Here is a 23,548-nt window from a genome sequence, read left to right as displayed (position 1 = left end):
GCAATCTAAAAAGAAACTCTTCTACTAAAATAAAGAGATATGGTGATAATGGATCACCTTGCTGAAGACCCCTACCTCCTTTATAGAAACACTTAACAGTACCATTTATCACTACCGAGTACCAAACTGAAGTGACACACTGTTTTACTAAACTGCAAACATCAGAAGAAAAACCAAAAGCCACCAAAATATTAAGCACGAAATCCTAGTTAATGCTATCATATGCTTTGGCAAAATCCACCTTAATCAGTACATTACCTCCTCTCATCGATTTGTTTAAACTATGCATAAGTTCCTGTGTTAAACTCACATTCTCCAAGATACTTCCAGGTATAAACACCCATTGTTCCATAGAAACAAGCTGAGACATCAAAGGAGTGAACCTTTTCACTAACAACTTAGAACATACCTCGTAAATAACCAAACACGGGCTAATTGGTCTGAACTTTTCAAACCCTGTTGGATTGGGCACTTTCGGAATGAGAACCACATATGACGTAGTATAAAATCTAAGCAAAATATTACCTCTAAAGAAATCCCAAACCGCATCCACTACATTTGTCTTCACAATCTCCCAACATTCTTTGAAAAAACCCGAGCCAATCTACATTTGTCTTCACATAACCTCTTTAATATCTTGGATTGAGGGGAGCTCACAAATTTTATTATTTTCTACCTCTATGATGTCTTTATTAATCCATAAATCCAGATATTTAGCAACTTGACGAGCTTCCATAAAATTTTTGAAATGCTCAACAACTCCTTCATGCATTGTTTTTGGCAAAGAAAAAGTTTGACCATCCCTCAACCGCATTGAACCCACAAAATTAGAATCGTGCCTAGCCAAAGCACGATAAAAACTCATATTCACCTCACCCTTCTCAGCCCAATTATGTTTAGCAATCTACAACAGCCTCATTTCTTCTCTTCAAAGTCACACATCCAGTTCTATTTTAGTCACTAAGAGAGCATCCGCATCCTCCTTTGAATTAGTACTTTGAAGATTATGATCAAGTGCTTCAATCCCCCGCTCTAACCTGCTTATATGATTATGCGTCCATCCAAAAACCTATTACTTCCAAAGCCTTAAAGCCACCCTCAGTTTTATAAGTTTCCCTGCCAATTTCCATAGCCCACTCCCATTTACCTGCTCTTTCCAAACTTGCTTCACACACCTCTGAAAATCTTCATGCATGGTCCACATTTGTTGAAATCGAAAAAGAAAAAAATAGAATAAAATGTAGAATTTTTACTAGTAGGCACTCCTAGTGGACAAAGCTGGGTGACACATTAGCACCACTCATCGTAAAATGCCAAAATATAACTTAGAGTAACTGTTCATTATCTAACAAAAGTAAAATTGTACGGACTACAAGAAAAAAGAAACGATCAATTTAACCCCACACCAGAAGGGCTTATGTGGAGGAAGGAGGCCAATGAAGGGAATTCTCTTTGAGGGTCTCAAAGGAGAACTTGCCCAGGAGGCAAGAACGTGGCTACTCATTGTATTGGAGTTTTTGGGCAGTTGCTAACGTATATGGTGACCATCAAGAGCACAATGTTAGCCACCACGAAGGATGGCATAGCCAACCACATGACCCACCGCTTGAATGGCCCTAACTACTCTACTTCAAAAGCGCGCATCACCGATGGGCACAACAAGGACAATGTCCTTACGGAAGCGAGGCCCAACGTGTGGATGGGTGCATTCATCGCGCCACCGTGGATGGGCTTTAATCTCTGTCTAAATATTTTTTTTAGGCTTTGATCGTCATGATCAAGGCTTTCACCAACACTGATCTTATCATATATGGACTAGATATTGTATTACATAAGATCTCAAAGAAGCATGGAGGTGCGTAGAGTCTTAATGACTATGTTAGTTCATCCAAAAGGGAATAAACACAGCATCCAATTGTTTGATTAAATGTTTCCGAATTGTTTGATGGGAGAAAAATTATTCTATTTTTTAATTATAATAGATTGTATTTGTTTATAAATATAGTGGATCTTCAAACACGAGACAAATGTTGTCACGACCCAAACTCATATGGCTAAAGGCATGGGCAAATCTTAAGCAAACCAAGACAAATTAAATCACAAAAAATATGATAACCGATAAGGCTCAAATTAATATCGACAAAATTATAATATATTCTAAAATATAACTCTTGGATATTACAAACTCAAATTGGATTTAATAAACATATTTTTAATGGATCCCACAACTTTTTCAAGATTCAAACAAAATATATTCTAGTTTGGACTATTCATTTGAACCAATAAGATTTATGTAATCGACATACCAGAGGAGAATTTTAAGAGTTAGCAGATGCTTTGATAGAAACAGAAGATAAAAACTCCCCTAAAGTAGAAGCTCCATTATTAGTATAGCGAAAACAAGGTGGAAGAGGCATGTATACCTCCTCCTCTAAGTCTCCATGCAAGAAAACATTATTTACATCAAGTTGGTGCAATGACCAATTCTTGGATGCAGCAATAGCCAAAAGAGTAAGCACAACCACTAACTTGGCAACAGGTGAGAAAGTTTCCAAGTAATCAAGTCCTTCCTGTTGTATAGCCCTTAGCAACTAAGCGGGCTTTGTATCGCTCAATAGAACCATTTGAATCATATTTAATTTTGTAAACCCACTTACATCCAATAACTTGCTTGTTTGGAGGTAAGTAAGTTATTGAACAAGTTTTGTTATCTTCCAAGGCCTTAATTTTTGCTGCCATCGCATCACACCACTGAGTATGTTGTATGGCTTGACATAAAGAGACAAGTTCCACTTAAGAAGAAATGGAAAGCGCAAAAGCTTTATGGGAATGAGAAAGTTTGGAATATGAAATAATAATGGATGTTGAGTACTTGAAGCAGGAGCATACTCGAGGAATCATATGACGTGGCAACTGAAGTTTTGGCTAAATTACAATGATAATCTGCAAGATATGATGAATGTCTAAGAATTCTAGTGGATTTTGAAATTTTATGCTGAGTAGTTGGAGTAATTGATCGAGTAGTGGGATTATCATGTAATGATTGAGAAGACTCACTGGATTTAGAGAATTTGTGGTAATATTTGTATATGCAGTTAGGGGTGTAAACTCAAACCGGAAAACTGGAAAACCGGTCCGGACCGGACCGGTTTTACCGGTTTTGAACCGGTCCGGTCCGGTCCGGAACCGGTTTTTAAAATGTAAAAACCGACTGGTTCCGATCCGGTTCCGGTTCTGGGATTTTTTGAACCGGACCGGTTGATTAAAAAAAATTAAAAATAATATTTTATATATAAGTTTTATACAAAATATTTCATATATATTAAATATTAATATATATAAATTTTATATATAATGTATAATTATAAATTTTTATGTGAAATTTTATATAATAGATATTCATGTATGAAATAATTTCTTATTATAATTTATAAATTATTACATAAAATGTTAATACTAAATCACTAAAAGTTTATAACTAATACTAATATATAACTTATAACTATACTAATAGTCTAATATTAATATTATTATATAGTCTAATATATTAATAAAAGTATAAAAAAGTTTTTTTTAAATCAAAAATTTTTTTTTTTGTATAAACAAAATTTTAATGACAAATTGTGAAATTTATATTTAAAAAAAAAAACCGGAAAACCGGACCGGACCGGACTGAAAATAGGTAAAACCGGAAGTACCGGTTTAGGAGGGTAATCGGTGCGTAATCGGTTTTGAAAAATACAAAATCGGTACATACTGGTTCGGTCATAAATTATCCAAAACCGGACTGGACCAGACCGGTTACACCCCTATATGCAGTATTGTTAGGATCATTTGATTGAGAAGTAGGAACTTGAGTGTGTGAGACTGAAGGAACTCATATGACCGAGGAGGATGTATCACAATTGACTCAGTGGAAAAAACACTAGATGATTTAAAAGGAAAAATGGATTCACGAAAAGTAACATCTCTGGACAAGAAAATGGTATTGTTTTCTAGATCACAGAGTTTATAGCCCTTAGTACCATATGGATATCCAAGAAAAAGACAAGGACGAGCTCTAGGTGCAAATTTTGAACGATTATGAGATAATGTGGAGGCCAAACATAAGCATCCAAATACCCGAAGATGAGAGTAGTTAGGTGTTTGTGAAAGTAACATTTCATATGGTGTTGTGTTAGACAACAAAGGAGATGGGGTTTAATTGCTAGCTATGAGGATATAATCACTTTAGAAAAACAAAGGGCAAGTTGGCATGAAATCTAAGAGATAGAGCAATATTTAGAAGGTGCTGGTGTTTACGTTCAACTACACCATATTGCTGAGGTATTCTTGTCAAAAGTAGGCCTATGGATCTGTCAAGGTTTCAAAGCCAAATCCTGCATATGAAGAGAGTGGGTTCATTTTGTTTACGAGAGACTCTTCCATAGTCCACCCGCTGAATTTCAATTAAGATGCAGTCTTTTCTTAATATAGAATTATCGTCGTCTACTAGTAATATGATTATTTCTCTTTAGAAAACCATATTTTATGGTCGAGAAGATCCCTTTATGTTTATTCCTTTGAATGACCTCAATCTTTTGCTTCGAACGGCTTTGGAGGGCTTTGAATTTGACTAGACAACGCTTTCTTAGATTTTGTGTCAAGATCGACATGAATCGCCTTTCTATTCTGGAGTTTTAGAAGCAAAAGCGAATCTTCTAACAGCAACACATGTTTGTTGATATAAAATGCCTATAGAAGAATAGAATTTTGGCATGTCAAACTTAGCTTCTTTGTCAGTCCAAATTGTTTTGATACGAATATCAAATTGTGTATCTATGAGTTTGAAAAATGACTGAACCAAAGAGTGAGTATTAGATTTATTTGTCATAAGGTATACCCTAAGTGCAACGAGAATGGTCATCCACAATAGAAAGAAAATAGCGGAAACCAGTAATTGATTCAATAGAGAAGGGACCCTAGATGTCATAATGAATTAAATTGAAAACTTTATTAATGACATAATGACTTTTATTGAATGCCAATCTTTTATGTTTTGCCAATGGACAAACATTACAAGAAACTTTGAAAGAAGTACTAATATCAAGAATGGATTTTTGCAGTGTTAGTATCATATTTAAAAAGGGATGTCCTAGCCTAAAATACTAAAAATCGAATGAAGAGAGATTTACAGCAGAAAAAACACTAGAATTCATAGCTGGAGCTTGAAAATCATCTTGCAGCAGATATAGACCAACCACTTGTTTAGCCACTCCAATCGTCTTCCAAGAGTGTAGGTCCAGTATGAAGCAAAGTTGAGCAAGAAACACAAGACAACAAGAAGAATTTTCAGTGAGTCTTTTGCCTAAAATTAGATTAAGGGATGCTTGGGGAATGAGATGAGATGTCAATTTTGTGAATAGTAGTAAGGTGGTTTGTAAATAATAGTGAGATAGTTTGAGTTAAGTATTTTTTGAGTTTTGGAAAATGAGAAAGAAAGAATTGAATACAAAATATCATAAAATTAAAATATTATTCAAATATAATTTTTGTTTTGAGATTTGAAAAGTTGAATTATTTTTTATTTTTTATTTAAAAATCTGAAAAAATTGTAATGATTAGTTTGAAAATTTTGTAATGATTAATTTGAAAGTGTTTGTGTTTGGAATTACGGTTTGAATAAACCCCTCCCCTCTCTCTTCTTCTCTCGATCTCATTTCTCTCTTTCACTTTCTCACTCCTCATCTTCTCTGTTTCTCATTCCTCTCTCTCTCTCTCTCTCACGCAGCATGATTGTGACCTCTGTTTCCTCCATAAGTTCCTCTTCGTACACTCCAGAGAAAGATTTCATGGCGGACAACAGGTGTTTGTGAATCTTGGCAAACAAAAAGATTTCCTCTGTAAGTTCCTCTATTTCCTCTTCATTCCTCTTCGACCTCTATCAATCAATGGTGTTTGTGAATCTATGATGACTGCGTTCGAGTGCTGAGTTGGAGTAGTAACCCAGAATGATTTCATGGTGGATAGCAGGCGCAGTCGTTGATGTTCTCTCCATTCTCTCTCTCATCGCGCCACCAAAGACATCGGCAAACCAATCGGATTTACGGTGAGACCAACGTCGACGATTTTCTCCCCTTCACTGGCCGGTTTCGGTTGAGATTTAGACATTTTCTCTTTATCGGTGTGGTTTTGGTTTTAGACTAAAACCGCACCGATATCTTCAATTTTCAACCCTACTATATACTAATAGTATTAGGGTATTACTAATATTTATATATATATTAATATATATATATAAGTATAAGAGATTTCATATATATTAAAAATTGGAAAATCGAACCGAACCAGTAAAACCAGAAGTACCAGTTTAGGAGGGTAACCGGTGTGGTATTGGTTTTTGAAAATGCAAAATCCGTGCATACCGGTTCAGTCCCAAAATTTGTTCAAAATCAAACCAAACTGGACTGGTTATACCCCTACCCATAGTATTCATTGTTGTGGGTTGAGATGATTGTGAAGAACATTGAAGGAAGGCAAGAAGCTGACATCCTTGTTCTTTGGAGAAGGGAAATTGAGGAGTGATGTTTGAATTTATGGTTGCTTCATCAAGGCCAGTGGAAGATAAAGAAACCTAATTTAAAGAAGATGTTTTGGTTCTTGGATTCTGAAGAAATCCAAGTGGGTAACCATGCAACTTGCAGCACGTTTCAACTGTGTGTCCAGTGAGGCAACAATGGGTATAAACAAGCTTAGACCGTTGCTTAGGATAATGCTTGTTGTTTGATCTAGGAGAAACTATATTCGTGCTACGTAAAGCAGCCGATTCAGTCATCACAAAGGCTCCTAGAACTTTTTGTTGTTTTTCTTCTTACAAAGTGAGAGGCAACACCCTATCAATGGATGACATGGGTCCATTAATAGGATCTACCCTCAACGATGTGTAAATGAATCATTTAACTCCATAGAAAATTGAATAACATATTCCTTTTCATGCTGATTAATCAGTCTTTAAAGCCCCGCAAGAACACCCCAAGCCCAGGTTATAAGAACAACTAGGAATTGGTTTTACAGTAGAAAATTCATCCCACACAACTTTCAATCTTGTGTAATAAGGACTCACAGAAGATTGATATTGAGTTAAAGAAGCAAGATCTTTTTTTGAGTTGAAATAGGCTAGAACCATTACCTTGAGTGAATCGAGTCTTCAAGTTTCTCCAAACTTCTTCAACGATTGGGGTACCTATAACACTATTAGCAATTTCTTTGGTAAGAGAATTAAGAATCTATGAAAGGACCATATTGTTACAATGAAACCACAAATATACAAGGGATCTGATTAATCAACAGGCCAAGAGAAAGTTTCATCCACAAAACCTGTTTTGTTCTTTTCATTGAGAGTTGTCAACATTGACCTGCTCCATGTAGGGGTGGGCAGCGGGCTCCCGCCCCTCTTCCAATCCGCCCCTGTTTAATGGGGCGGAGCCCCCGATCCGTCAGATGCGGGGGTAGGTGTTTTTTAATTGAGTGAATTATAGAAAGACATCGAACCATTTTAATTGAGTGTTTTTTTATATACTTTCACTTTTTTTTATGTATAATTGTTAATTTACAATTATTTACAATTAAGTGTAATGTTGCTACAATAGTTAATAGTACAATTAGTAATATTTAATATTTTTAGAGGAGTTTGTAATATTGTAATAGTTTATTAGTTCTCTTAGAGTCTTAATTTGTATAATTGTAAATTATAATTTGTAATAGCTTAGTGCCTTAGTGATGATTATTACTTAATTAGCTAATAGTTAAAATTTAGTATATAGTTAATAGTTCTATCTATATATATCCAATTTTTAAATATATATATTTTTAGTTAAATTCTATGCCCAAAAACAGATTTTGGGCCCAAAAATAGATTCTGAGCCATTTAGCACCCAGAAAACTGAGCTAGGCCAAAGGTCTAGTAGGGGGCGGACGGATGGGGGTCCAGCCCCGCACCCCGGCGAGTTGACGGGGTACCCTGCCCCCGCCCATGCAGGGGTGGGGTACGGGGAAGAATTTCACACTCCCACCCATGCAGGGGCGGGGGGCGGGCAGGGGGGGTGGCCTCGCCCCATAGGGGGCGGGTAGCACCCCTAACTCCAGGTGTAGTAATTCACACTATTTAATGGCTGAGAAACTAAAATAGAATTGGGGCTTTCTCCATGATGAAAAAAATAAGGATTTGAAAAATCCTCCAGCAAAAAATCAGGATTTGGTGTGGAAGCCATACCAAAGTTTGATGTGGAAGCCATATCAAAGTTTATTGCTCTGATATCATATCAAATAATCAACCTAGTAGAAACCTTGTGTATTGAATCACAAGAACGAGAGAAGTGCAGAAGTTTGTGCAAGAACAGAGAAAATAGGGAATCTTGATTGAGAGAGAAAATGGCTTGGATTGTATTACTTGATAGCCAAAGTACATCTATCGGGTCACTTATATACAAGAAATAATTCAAGAAAATATAACTAACTAAGCTTGACAGAGTTACATATTTCTTGTAATACCTCAGTAGCATTTCATTATGATTTCAGTGTTTATATACACATATTACAGAAGATTCTGGAAACAGAAAAGAGAATAAAAGGTTGTTACAAGTACTAGAGAGAATAATAGAAAAGTTTTTCTACGGTTGTTCTAGTATTCTATCCTACTGTACAGTTTGTAATGTATCTATGCTAATACGCCCCCTCGAGTCCAAGGGGGTGTCAACAACATTGAGACTCAACCGAAAACTATAAAATTTATCAGATACTAAAGGTTTTGTAAAAAATCTACAATTTGGTCTTTGGAGCTGATGAAAGAAACTGCAAGAGACTTAGCTGCAACCTTATCCCTCACAAAGTGAAAATCAATATCCATGTGCTTGGTTCTCGAATGGTATACTAGATTTGCAGCAAGATAATTGGCACCAATATTGTCACACCATAAGGTTGGAGCTTTAGAGAGATTAATTCCAAGTTCACAGAGTACAGTTTGTAACCAAATTAATTCAGCAGCAGCAGTAGCAATAGATTTATACTCAGCTTCAGTGCTTTATCTTGCCACTGTCTTTTGTTTTCTAGAACTCTAGGAGATTAAGTGATGACCAAGAAAAATGCAGAAACCTCCTATCGATCGTCTATCATCTGGGCATCCTGCCCAATCAGCATTAGAGTATGCTTGGAGATTGAAAGAGGTTTTGAAAGGAAACAATAGACCATGATTAATTGTGCCTTTGAGGTATCTCAAAATTCTTTTAACAGCACTCCAACGCGGCACTTTCGGTTCATGCATAAACTGACATACTTTGTTCACAGCAAAGCTTATGTCTGGTCGCGTATGAGAGAGGTATTGCAAGGCTCCTACAGTGCTTCTAAACCGTGTGGGATCATAAAAAATAGGAGAATCACAATTGGACAGTTTTAAAGAAGCTGCCATGGGAGATGGCATGGATTTAGCATGCAACATGTTACTGCGATGCAGAAGGTCCTTGATGTATTTTATTTGAGTAAGCAGCAAACCATCACTCAAATAATCAATTTCCAAACCCAAAAAATACGACAGAGAGCCTAAGTCCTTAACTGGAAATGCATGCCTCAAGTCAGTAATGAGTTTATTTATGGCAGATGAATGAGATGATGTAATCACTATATCATCTACATAAACCAGTAGATAAATTCTCAGATCACCATTTGCAAGAACAAACAGAGATGGGTCAGCTTTTGAAGCTGTGAAACCATACCCAAGAAGCCAGGAGCTTAACTGTGCAAACCACGCCCGTGGCGCTTGCTTGAGTCCGTAGATTGCTTTCTTCAATTTACAGACATAATCAGGATGAAGAGGATCAATGAAGCCTTGTGGTTGCTGCATGAACACTGTGTCAGACAACTCTCCATGAAGAAAGGCATTTTGTATGTCTATTTGGCGCAGAGACCATCTTCTAGCTACGGCAATAGAAAGAATCATCCGAATAGTGGGTGCCTTGACAACTGGACTGAAAGTGTCATGATAATCGATCCCTTCTTGTTGATGATAGCCTTTAGCTACCAATCGAGCATTCCTTCTTTCAATTGAGCCATTTGCATGAAACTTTGTCTTGTAAATCCACCGACAACCAAGAATATTAGAAGCACTATTAGGAGGAACCAAACACCACGTGTGGTTTTGTAGAAGAGCATTGTACTCTTCGACCATGGCTTGCCACCATTCTGGAAGTTTGGACGCAGCAGAGAAGCTAGAAGGGGTGTTGGCGGGTTCCTTTGTGATGGTGAAGCACTGTCGAATGGGATATGGTACTGTACCGTCAATCATAACACGGGGACGAGATGAATTTGTGTGTGCTCTTGTGATAATGGGAGATCTAGGAGGGATAAGGGTAGTGGAAGAAGAAGGATTCAGAGAAGAGGAATGTGTCGAAGAAGACGAACCAGAGAAGTTAGGGATTGAAGGAGAGGAGGGGGAAATGGGCGTGGATAGTGGGCTTGGGCCTGGCCCCAAAATTGAAGGAGATAATAAAGGTATAAGGGCCTCAATGGATTTAGAAGAGGAATTATTGAGTTGGGCCCGTGATTTTTGGTAAGGAAATGAGGATTCATTGAATACAACATCTCAAGACACATAGAGTCTATTGGCAGCAAGATCTAAGCATTTATATCCCTTGTGTGATGAACTGTAACAAGAAAAAGGCATGATTTTGACCGAAACTGAAGTTTGTGATTATTGTAAGCACGTAAGTGAGGCCAACATTCACACCCAAAGACTTTCAAAAAATTGTAATCAGGATCTTTACTGAAAACAAGATTATATGGAGATTTGTTATTTAAGATGGGAGAGGGAAGGAGATTTATGAGATAAACAGCAGCTTCAAAAGCTTCAACCCAAAAATGTAAGGGCATAGATGCATGGGCCAAGAGGGCAAGCCCAGTCTCTAAAATGTGTCTATGTTTTCGTTCAACAAGCCCATTTTGTTGATGGGTGTGAGGACAAGTGAAGCGATGCGTGATGCCCATTTTTTGACAAAACGAGGTGAGAGGTTTGAACTCACCACCACCATCCGTCTGAAGAGTAATTAATTTTGTATTGAATAGTCTTTCAATGTAAGGAAGAAATGTAAGAAAAGTATTATACACATCAGACTTCAGTTTTAATGGAAAAAACCAAGTAAAATGCGTATATTGATCAACAAAGGACAAATAATATTTAAAGCCATTGCTAGACATGTATGGGGCTGGACCCCAGAGATCGGCACAAACAAGTTCAAGGGGCTTAATAGCTTGGGCCTAAGAAGGTTTAAAAGACTGTTGATGGCTTTTGGCCAAGGGGCAGTCCGAGCACATGAAGTCTTTGTCTTTGGGAGAAAATTTCAAACACTTTTGGTGCAGAATGCGAGAGACGAGAGTGAGAGAGGGGTGACCCAATCGTCGGTGCCACTGAGCAACAGAGGTCCTTTCACCTATATGAGTGGATGGCGAAGAAGAAACAGGCGCGGAGGGAAAGACATACAACCCATTATGATTGGTACCGGTGAGGAGCAGCTTCCCCGTCAAAGTGTCCTTAACAGAGAAATGAGAGGCATGGAATTCAAAGAAGCAACGATTGTCAGTACAAAATTTATGCACGGAAACAAGATTCTTAGTGATTAAAGGAACATGCAGAAGATTTCGAAGTTTGAAAGAAGAGGAGGCAGAGAAAAGATTTGAATCACCAATGTTCTGTATAGGCAGTGCAGTACCATCTCCCACTCTAATTTGGTCACCATCAGTGTAAGATTCGGAGGATAGATTCAGATTTTGAAGATTGTTGGTGATGTGATGAGTTGCCGCTGAATCTGGGTACCAGTTCCCATCGGAATAACTGTTTGAGGTGGTGAAGTTAGCTGAGAAAGATGGAGGAGCTTCATACTGATAAGAATGATTGAATCGGTGGCGACATTGCAGTGCCACATGTCCTGGTTTAGTACAAACTTGACAAGTTGGGTGATTGTTTGATGAATATGACTGGTTGTTTGAGATTGGGTATGAGTAGGTACGACCACCTCTGTTGTTAAAATTGGAACGGCCTCTGCCATTGCGTCCAAAATGACCACCTCGTGTAAAACTTTTCCCACGTTGGTTATGACCTCCAGATGTTGTGAGGTTTACTGTTGGTTCCGTGGATGAAAAACTCCTGGTATTATGAGAGATACGACTCTCATGAACAAGTAGCAGTTGAAAAAGCTCATGAGAAGTTATGGGTTCGGCTCTTGTTGTAACAGAGGTAATGAAAGATTCATAGGAAGGACCAAGCTCGGTGAGTAAATAGGAAACAAAATCTTGATCATTCAAGAGACTACCTGTTACTACTAGAATATCGGCAAGAGCTCGAACTTTGCCAAAATAAGAGGTGATGGATTGATCTCCTCGGGTGAGGTTTGCTAACTGAAAATGAGTTTGAAATTGTTTGGCTTGAGAATGAGAGGCTAAGGAATTCCATAGTTCATGAGAGGTGGTTGCCGTGAGAACATGGCTAACAACTGAATCGGAGAGTGAAGAGAACAAGATACCCAGCACAAGCTGATCTGTTCTTTTCCAAGCTGAATATGCAGGATTGACAGTCGTTTGGTTAGAAAGCACTTTTGGTGGACAGAGAAGTGAGCCATCAACATATTGAAAAATGTCATGACCACGTAAATAAGCACTGATTTGCACTTTCCACAGAGGAAAGTTTTCAGTGGTGAGTTTTGTAGTCACAATGTGGGAGAAAGAAGAAACAACAGATGAATTTGGTGTTGAGAGAGCGGAAGAGGTTGGAGGATGAAGATCCATTTCTGAGACTAGTGGTCGAAATGCTCTGATACCATGACAGAGTTACATATTTCTTGTAATACCTCAGTAGCATTTCATTATGATTTCAGTGTTTATATACACATATTACAGAAGATTCTGGAAACAGAAAAGAGAATAAAAGGTTGTTACAAGTATTGGAGAGAATAACAGAAAAGTTTTCCTACGGTTGTTCTAGTATTCTATCCTGCTGTACAGTTTGTAATGTATCTATGCTAATAAAGCTAACTGTATTTTGTATATTACATGTGTAGTTTATATGCCAGCTAGACTTATATAAGTTAATACATGTTGGCGTTAATGTAAGTTCTCCATTTTCTTAATGTATTTTTATATTTTTTTTATTTAGAGCAATTACATCTTTCATCTATAAATTACCGCCTATTTTTTATTTTGCATTTTGAATTAACAAAAGGTTATAATTTACTCCCTTAACTGTCTATATTTTCAATTTAATTACCTCATTGATTAAGCCCCGATCATTGAGATTATATATTTCACATGACCATATTTTCTTTCTTATTAATCGAGGATATATGCAAGATGATATATAAATATAAGTAGTTTAGCATTTAAATTTAAATTTTAACTAGTTTGAGGAATAAATGTGAAAAACAAACCATAGTTAATTTGTGCGTAAAAATTATGATTTCTCCTTTTTTATTTTAGTTATTTAATTAAATGTTATGATAATATATATCTATATATATCTATGTTTTTTTGGGGGCAAGTTTGAGATCATGTCCACGCTTTTCAGAAGAATATATATATATATATATTATATTTGTTAACGGTGGCTCAGAAAGAAAAATCATGTCTAATATATATAGGTAGTCACTGTTATGAACCTCCTTGTATATGTTGTTGTAAGGAAGGAGATGAGGAAATGGGATGGCTGCTGCTGTGTAATGAAATGATGTTTGTTGTTGTAATAAGGAATGTGGAGGAGATGAATTGTTACGATTGCAGTAATGAAACAGAGGGCACACAAGCTGTTTGATAAAAAGCTCAGACGAGCCACTGATTCATAGCTACGGGTTCTTCGAGGGACCCAACCCTAAGCTCCATTACAGAAATGATCAACACAAATATATTCCAGATTCAAGATGCCCTCCCACAAGGACTCCCCACTACATATACTTGAGCCAGCACTGGCTCACCTCTAATTGACCATAACCAACTAAGCCCATGGGCCACTAAACAGATTAACAACTCAAATACAATAAAAAATAACAACTAATTTGGACGCCCATCAAGCTTGGCCCAAATTACTTGGGTTCATTACATTATCCACCCATTCAAAGAACCTTATTCTCAAGGTTGAAATATTGATGCAACTTCATAGTATTGGTTCCAATTTAGCATTTCATACTCAGCTTGCTTCTTCTCCACCCCTTGCCGACAGCTACTCATGTCTTTATTGCCATGGAGAGTCATAACATCCTCTCCCCCTCAAAGGAACGTTGTCCTCAAGGTTAATAACAATGGCACAATTTTCACCCACACTCCAAGATAAAAATATTGAAAGGTATAGAATAGTATAGAAGAGTATAGATTGCAGGCTCTAAGCAATTTTCTAAGATCAAAATCCAATCCTCATCCATGCACCAAAAATCATTCTGAATCATATTTCAAACATAACGCCAAGCTTCCGAATCACATCAACTAAAACAAGAGGAGGCAAGTACTGGTTACTAGCTTTAAGTCTCTCCCTCCCATGTCTTGAGAGCTTCCACCTCATATCCAAATAAGCACAGATGGCCAAAAGCGTACCATAGAGAAACTACATTTAGCCCCATTTCTTTTTCCTTTCATCTGTCAAAGGGCCACAATATTTGTTCCTCTATCAGTTCCCAAGGTTGTGGCAAATTCATCTCATACCACTCAAAAACAACCTTAAGTGACAATATATCAAATAGTTGAGGTGCATTATTTACCCTTTCATCCAATTTATCACCAACATTTGAAAGAGACTCATGCCATGCAACAACCAGCAAACTAGCTATATTCATGGCCTTAAACTTAACAAATTCCCGCAACCTATCAAGTGTATATACCAGAAATCCATACTCATAGCTCCTTAAATTTTGGGTTAAGCAAGGTTGCAGGGACAGATGGACTTCCCTTTTTGAACTAGTAACCCCAATATCTTGATCTCCATCACTAGTGACCATATCAACCTCATTAGAAGCAGACACCTCCTTGCAATTTTCAGCCTTACAGATGTTACTTAGAAGCATAAGCCAATGCTTGAATACACAAGCACAAGAGCTCCTTTCTTTGCCTTCGGGGAGGCGTCTGAATATCTCAAATAGACATTCCTCAGGAAGAACTTCAATGGAAGGTTTTTTAACTGAATCTGTGTTCCTAGATATAACCTCAGCGTTGTGTTCATAGCCCCCAAGCATTGTAAATTTATCTTTGACAAGTTTTATGGTGTGCTCAATCATTTGTTGACCATAGCTTGTAACACTTGGAGATATCTCTAAGCAAGGTAACTACCCAGCAATAGCTCCAGTGAATCCATATACAGAGTTTGCACTTATCTTCAAGGCCAGTTGTCGACCATCTAGCACAGTCTTCTCAAGCTTATCTTTTGCTACCTTTAAACCTGCCTTTGCTCTCTCTTTGATGCCACACTTGTATTTGAGAATTGGACTGTGATATGAAAATAATGCAAGTGGGTGAAAAAATTGCAGAATCAACCCGAGACTAGAATTCATAGTAGCTATCGCTTTCCTTTTGCTGCTAGAGTACAGATCTGACCCCATCACAGTGCAATTCTCGAGCTTCCCGCTCTCGACCTACAGTGCAATGAATCCATTGGAGCGCTTCTCACCAATGAGTCTTTCACTTCTTTTTCGAATGCAACTCAATCTTCCAGGATTTTCTTTTTTTATCTCCGTTGCTCTCTTCCACAACCCCTTCGTCTTTTGCAAATTCACTTTCTCTTGAAAGTGAATCTTCAAAGTTGTCATTCGAGTCCATGGAGAATTTCCATGAAGGTTGCCAAACCAGACGAGGTACAACCTTCCCACTATTGATGAGGTTCATCTTGGTGATCTGGTTCCTGGCTCCATCCCTGATCAAAGATTCCATCTCGGCGAGTTTAACATCAGACGAAACATGGAGAGGGAAATCTGAAAGTAAATGCGAAATTAATTTTGGATCTGTGAGAGCAAAGGTTTCAGATCCTAATGTTGGAATGTATGGCTTAGATCCAGGAGCAGTAGATCCCTTCGAGAAGGGATTGACCTCTTCCTCATCAAATGGATTTGCAAGTAGTAATATAGTCAGACTGGATTTTTGTGGTGAGGGTGAGGAATTTAAGGGAAGTGAGGGGAGAGAAATTTCTTTAGGGATAGATATCGTGAGCATTGCCTTCTCTTTTCTTTCTTCCAAGATTTCATCTACATTCGTCGTTCCATTTTTTTCCTGCACTATCCATTTTTGTGAATCTTCGATTGAAGTCGTAGCTCCATTTTCTACTCCCTCCTCTGCAGCTTAATCTTCCCAGACCAAGAAGGATTCCTCGACTTGTTGCTTGTAAACCTTGTAATTTGCGTGCATTTGATCAAGTAACTCTGTGACGTGCAACATTTTTTCAAGAGCTTTTTCCATCAGTGGCAGCAAATTTACTGGCTGGTTGTTAAAGGTTATTCCGTCCATTGAAGAATCGGTAGCTCTAGATACTAATTGTTATGAACCTCCTTGTGTATGTTGTTGTAAGGAAGGAGATGAGGAAATGGGATGGTTGCTGCTGTGTAATGGAATGATGTTTGTTGTTGTAATAAGGAATGTGGACGAGTTGAATTGTTATGATTGCAGTAATGAAACAGAGGGCACACAAGCTATTTGATAAAAAGCTCAGACAAGCCACTGATTCATAGCTACGGGTTCTTCGAGGGACCCAACCTCCATTACAGAAATGATCAACACAAATATATTCCAGATTCAAGATGCCCTCCCACAAGGACTCCCCACTACATATACTTGAGCCAACACCTCTAATTGACCATAACCAACTAAGCCCATGGGCCACTAAACAGATTAACAACTCAAATACAATAAAAAATAACAACTAATTTGGACGCCCCAATTTACTTGGGTTCATTACAGTCACATTAGATTTAATTAGTATTTTCAATACTGAACATGCATACAACCTAAGCAAAAACAATGAAGGACAATCCAAAGAACAATAAAAGAGAGAGAGATAAGATCAGAGGATGATAAATATTCCATACATAGTAAATAATCGATCATAATTTATTAAGAAAGTGCGATCGATTATGTGAAGTTCTTTGTCACCAAATGCATGCTAAATTAAATCTCGCCATCCCAAAGCTCTGAAAGAGTCTTGTAAGGGCCTTCATCAGAGATAAATTCAATTCCAGGGAATCCTTTTCGTTGTGGAATATGGCTTATCTTCTGTAAATCCTCTGGGCTTAGTTTCCAGTCAAATATGTCTAGATTTTCTTTTATTCTCTCCTTGTTGAAGCTTTTCACAAGCACACTGACTCCTTGCTCATATACCCATCTTAATGAAATCTTAATATGACAATAAATAATTACCATGCAAGTATATTAGTATTAAATATTAGCGGCAATAAAAAAGATCAAGCAGAAAAAACAAAGTATATAAATAAGTTATTCCAAATTAAAATCTCAAAATATGACTTTCATGATGATCTTTTTAATTTATACCTGCATAATATTCTAACAGCTTAGGCAATTGAACTTATTTAATTTGTTAAGCTAGCATGCAGCTTTTAGGAATAGTACCAAGCCTAAGTTAATCTATGTTACTATTTATGTATTTAAAACATAATATTGTACGTTTGTTAATTAATCGAATAATATGATCAGATTAATTTGAAATTTCTTTATAGTTAAAAGTATTTCTCTATATGTAATCTGATGAGACTAATTTGAGTTGTATTTGGTGGCTAATTTGCATAGAGTTGTATCATATATAAGACTATATGTTTACCACCAAATTGCCAAAAAGATAAATGACTGTGAAGTTCAAAATTATCTAATAATCATTTAATTACCTCGCAAATTGTGCAATTATAACGAGTTCTATATAATCTTCCGTTTGGATAGTGAAATGAGATGAGATGATTTTAAATAAAAGTTAAAAATTAAATAAAATATTATTAAAATATTATTTTTTAATATTATTATTATTTTGAGATTTGAAAAAATTAAATTAAAATTTAAAAAAATTAAATTGTTTATTATATTTTGTGTGAGAATTTAAAAAAATTATAATTATGTATTATTTCAAATTCCAATAAATTAAAAAGACTGTCTTACTTTAACTATATAAATATATATATATATATATATATATTTATAGATTCTGTACCACTTTTACAAAATGCCGTGAAACATATTTTCTTTAAAAAATAATTTAGAAAAATCTTCATCCAACAAATTAATTAATTAGTGGACTTAAAAAGCTAGCCAGACCTGATGACCCGTAGGAAGTCACGATATAATAAGTGTAGTCCAGAAGAGTCCAAAGACGTTGAAGGGTCAACATGAGCAGTGTGGAGAATGCATATACGCCATGAATTCGAGATGTGATATACATGAATTCTATCTGTTTGCATATGCATGAATATCACATCTCGAATTCATGGCGTATATGCGTTCTCCACACTGCTGTTGACCGTTTAACGTTTGCCACGTCTACCAAATTGAAAAAAAAATTAAAGTATAATTTCAAATATTAAAATAATCTAATATATAATAATAAAATTATTATTTATTTATATTCATCATTTATTATGAAATTTAAATTATATTAAAAATTCAAATTAATTAAATAATTTTTCTCTCTTAAAAATATATAGTAAAATTTCATCATTTATTTAATGATGAAAAATTAGTATTTTATAAATTAAAGTTAATTTTTAGTGTATGATATAATATTATTCTCTTAAAAATGTTCAGTAAAATTTTATCTTTTATTTAATAATGAAAAATTAGTATTTTATAAATTAAAGTTAATATTAAGTATATGATAGAATATTTATATTTTAATTATCTATTTTATGTTAGTTTAAATCAATATTTAAACTTCTACTGTTAGATTAAATCTGAAGATTAAAGATGAAGGATTGAAATTTAAAACCTAAAGACCAACATTTTTTCCCACTTTTCCTTTCTCACTCTCTCTCATTCCCCACGCTCGTTTGCCTAATTTAGTTAAATAAAAATATTATCATATTTAAATTATATTAAAACTCTAATTATTTATATGATTTTAATTTCTTAAAAATATTTAATAAAATTTTATCATTTATTTAATGATGGAATATTAGTATTTTATAAATTAAATTTGATAGTTTATGTATGATATGCTATTTATTTAGTTAATTAATGATATTATCATACTTAAATTATGTTAAAATTCTAATTATTTATATGGTTTTAATTTCTTAAAAATATTTAATAAAATTTCATCATTTATTTAATGATGAAAGATTAGTATTTTATAAATTAAATTTGATAGTTTATGTATTATATGCTATTTATATATTAATTATTTAAATTTTAAATTAGTTTAAATTAATGTTTAAATTTCTATTGTTAGATCAAATCTAATGACTTAAAATGAAGGGTTGAGATTAATTTCTTAAAATTATTTAATAAAATTTTATCATCTATTTAATTTATTTCAATATTTTTAACTAAGTCAATGTTTATGTATATTCAAATCAATATTTTAATCTTTTACAATTAGATCATTTTGAAGACCCCAAGACGAAGGGACTAGATAAATACCCAGACCCTCTTCATTTTCCCTCACTTTTTCCTCCCCTCTCTTTCCTCCCTCAGCTCACGCATATACAGTACCCTGCCCCTCTCCCAGCTGAATCTTCCTCTGCCCAACCCAGCGCCGCCGTGCACTGGTGAGCCTCACTGCCCTTTCCACCGGCACCACCTCACTCCGGTGAGTCCTTTCACATCGGTCTCCTTCTCTCACGCTCTCTCTTCCTCTCTCTCGACTGTGCACAACCCGAATGGGCTTGATGTTGCTGCACCGCCGTGCACCATCCTTCGACGCCATCACCTCCACCGTAGCCTCCTCTTCCATCGGCCATCCCCCTCCAGCGAGCTCGGCTTCCATCTCCCTGCCGTTTGCTCCCACGAAGTCCACCTCTCTCACGCACGGGTTCTCCCACTTCCACTGCCGTGCACCACGACCCACGATGTCCAGCCACCGTCATGAGCCTCCTCTGGCCACCATCGACCTACCCCTAGCCCCGATCTACCTCTCATGCATGCCCACTCTCTCTCACTCTCACACAGACTCTCCCTCCTTCCCAAACTCCAGCCGATGACCATGATTTTTGACTTGCGTAGAAACATGTGTGTTGATTTGGTGAGTTGTGTGATAACTTGTGTGATGATTTTTTTATTTTGTGGTGATTTTGTTGTGATGTTGTAGAGAGGGACGTGGATTGTAGTATTACGTCGCACACTGACATTTACACGGACGAACCCAAAAAGAAACAGAAAAATCAAAACAAACACGCGAAGAAAAAAAAAAAAAAAACCTCTTTACTATTCATTACTGTTCATTACTGTTCATCAACAGTAATGAATAGTAATAGAAATATAGCCTCTTTTAAGTTATAGGAAGATATATATATATATACACACATATATCATGCATATGTTGTTATCGTCATAACCGTTAATTAAAAGTTTAACTAAATTAATATCTAATAGTCTTAGAGCTTTTGGATTAATAGTTTAATCTTTAATTAACAATTGGTATATATCATAATATATACCACATCACAAATTCAAATCACAGAGGAAGCGACTTATAAGTTGGATTAAAATGTCTTAATATTATGTATGGATATCGTGTTAAGTCATTGAATACTGATAAATAAATAAAACCGTCAAAAGGAAAAATACTACCACTGGGTTAGTGTCACTAAAAGACTATTGAATACTAATTTAATTAAATATTTAATTTTCAGGATTATAATATATGTTGGCATGTCATGTCTTCGCAAGTCGTTGCACATATACTTGGTACTAGTAATGATATCGATCGTTCGATCGATTGAGGCCCCAATCTAATTGGGTTTTATATATGAAAGTAGATAGGAAATTTTAATTTAAATAAATTTTTTTAAAAATATATATTGTATTGGGGTTTATGAATATGGATAGGTACTAGATAATTTGTAAAGTACGTTGTATGAATATAAGTTTTTTTATAGGGTAGTTAATTTTAATTTTGTAAAAACTATTTTTGCTTTTGTATATTTTATTTTCTATTGGAACTAATTAGGCAAACGATTGGATCAGATTTTTCTAAAAAGAAATAAAACTTAATTGAAAGATTTTTTATATGAAGTTGAAATTAAAAAAAAAAAAAAACGATAACCAAGTGGGTAATGATACCTTACACCTCTTTTATTACTGATTTACCATCTTTTTTATTTTTTTTTGTTATTTGAATTTGAATTAAAAATTTCTTGCATAAATAGGTCAATTTTTATAAAATTAAATTTATTTTTAGTTAAATTATATGATTACATTATTTGATTAATTTTTTTTTAGCTCATGTAAGAAGATCATATTATAAAATTTTTAGATCAGATTCAAAGAGTAAAAAAAAAAAATTAATAAATTAATAAAATAATAATAAAAGAGATGTAAGGATATTATTTTCTATGACCAAAAGACTTTTCAAAATTCCAAGAAAGAACGAGATATGTAAATGGAAAAGACGAATATATAAGAAGATAATATAATAATATTATTACCTGAGCAACTGATTTTCCTGTAGCATAAGCAATCTCTTTTAGCACCTCACATTCCATTACCCAGTTTGTTCCCCAAAGTGTTCCTTTGGCTCCCAAGGGAGAGTACGCCGTCACATGTATACCCTTTTCCTCACAAAACTTTCTCAGGTTTCTTTGTTGCCAAAGCGGGTTCATCTCCACCTTACAAATATAAAGCATGCAGGAGATGGACATGATGATTACAATCTGCATCCCGCAAACTAATTGAAGATCCAACTTTTTTGAGTAGTTTTATTAATAGAAAAGGATTTGAATTTGAATGAAAAAAAAAAAAAACACAAGAAAATAAAGAAAAACCACCAACTTGATTGACGGCTGGAGGGATCTTTGCTGTGGCAAGTAGGGTTTGAAGCTTCTTTATGGAGAAGTTGCTTACACCGATGGATTTAGCCAAACCAAGCTTTTGACAGTTTTCCATAGCTTCCCATACGGATTTGAGATCTATAGGAAGGAGGTCCTCCTTTTTAACAGGCAGTTCCTTTTCCCCTGGCTTCAAGCTTACGGGCCAATGAATAAGATAAAGATCTATGTACTCCAGATTTAGATTGCTGCACAAAAGGTATTGATATAACAAACAACAAGATTATTCCTCGTGATTAGATGAACAGAGAGGGGGCAAAAGAAGAAACAAATAAACAAGAGCTAGAATAGCTAGCTAGTTTTTGTTATATTAATAATACTCGAGTGTTTTCTGCAGTGCAGGGAGGACACAGTCGTAGTGTGCATCGCTGCACCAGAGCTTGGAAGTGATGAAGAGTTCGTCTCTGCCTCTGATTAAGCCAAGGCGCACGGCATCGTCAATGGCTTCCCGAAGATACTGCTCGGACTGGTAAAGAGCAGCAGTATCAAAGTGGCGGTATCCCAGTCTGGTGGCATGAAGGAAGGTTTCTCTCAGGGTTTCAGAGGAGGCGCCAAAAGGGTATTCGGCCGTGCCGAAGCCCAGAAGTGGAATGCTCTTGCCGCTCGAGGAGTCCAAAAGGAACTCTGGAATGCTGCGCCCATCCATGATTTTTCTGCAAATCTTAACGTGTGATGTCTGGCCCGTTCCTCTAGTTCACCCCACGCGACTTTATAATAGGAAAAGTGTTATTGCAGGCAAGCTCGCGTGTCAAGTTGCGCATTAAATTATTAATTTTGATCTGTAAAGTATTTATTTAATGGAACGGTACAAATAGTACGTATAAATAATTTTTATGAGATAGAGAATTTTTTTTCTCTTAAGAAATTTTTACAATATTTTTTTTTAATAAAAAAAATATGTCAGTGTTAATATGCAGTGTGATGTACCAAATCGCTTCACACCACTCACACACGTGACTAGTATTTTATATTTGATTAATAATACATACAATTATAGATTATCTATGTGGCACATATTTTTTTTATAAAAGAGTATAATCCATCTTTAAAAAATTATTATTTTTATATATGTTTTATATTTATCTAAAAAAATATATATATATACGACCATGCGATTAATTTCTAATATTTAATAAGTAGTAAAATCTACAAGAGCACTCCCAATGAATTTTACAAAACTTATTTTTATGTAAAATTTTTAAAAAAAAGTAGCTCAAAACTACCTCCATCGGATCATGTATTTTCAAATCTAGTTTATATTTTGCTACAGTATTAAGCTACATGTAGCGTGAACTGTACATAAATGTAAAAATATTTTATTTATTTTGTTTCTTTTCACGTACTTTGTCTCCTACAATAGTTTCTCTCTCCTTGTACTTTTTTTCCAACAAACTATTAAATAGTATAACATTTAAATGATGTAAAGAAAAAATAGATAAACTGATGTATGATATATTATAACAGTCATTATATAAAATAGAAAAAGTAGATTTTGGTTATGTATTTTAAAATATATGATA

The 23,548-nt window shown here is 35.4% G+C and overlaps 1 protein-coding gene across 1 annotated transcript; it reads right to left on the bottom strand.

The window, feature by feature from the left end:
- Positions 1–16,875: 16,875 nt before the first annotated feature.
- On the bottom strand, positions 16,876–22,737 carry LOC108992975 (non-functional NADPH-dependent codeinone reductase 2-like). Its single transcript, XM_018967713.2, has 4 exons — positions 22,349–22,737; positions 21,973–22,216; positions 21,630–21,809; positions 16,876–17,376 (listed from the first exon to the last, which is right to left on the bottom strand). Exons 1-4 carry the CDS (start codon positions 22,672–22,674, stop codon positions 17,152–17,154), a joined length of 975 nt encoding a protein of 324 aa, XP_018823258.1. The 5' UTR covers positions 22,675–22,737; the 3' UTR covers positions 16,876–17,151.
- Between the last annotated feature and the right edge of the window lie 811 nt (positions 22,738–23,548).

This window comes from Juglans regia, chromosome 14, assembly GCF_001411555.2.
Source record: "Juglans regia cultivar Chandler chromosome 14, Walnut 2.0, whole genome shotgun sequence".
Taxonomy (NCBI): Eukaryota; Viridiplantae; Streptophyta; class Magnoliopsida; order Fagales; family Juglandaceae; genus Juglans; species Juglans regia.
This window is presented reverse-complemented; position numbering and strand designations above follow the sequence as displayed.

What these genes read in the sequence shown, in the direction of transcription:
- LOC108992975 (XM_018967713.2), bottom strand. Translation starts at nt 22,674, where the DNA reads ATGGATGGGCGCAGCATTCCAGAGTTCCTTTTGGACTCCTCGAGCGGC. An exon ending in TCCCTCCAGCCGTCAATCAA is followed by an intron (nt 21,810 to 21,972) that starts GTTGGTGGTTTT and finishes TATATTTGTAAG; the next exon opens with GTGGAGATGAACCCGCTTTG. An exon ending in CAGGAAAATCAGTTGCTCAG is followed by an intron (nt 17,377 to 21,629) that starts GTAATAATATTA and finishes TGTCATATTAAG; the next exon opens with ATTTCATTAAGATGGGTATA.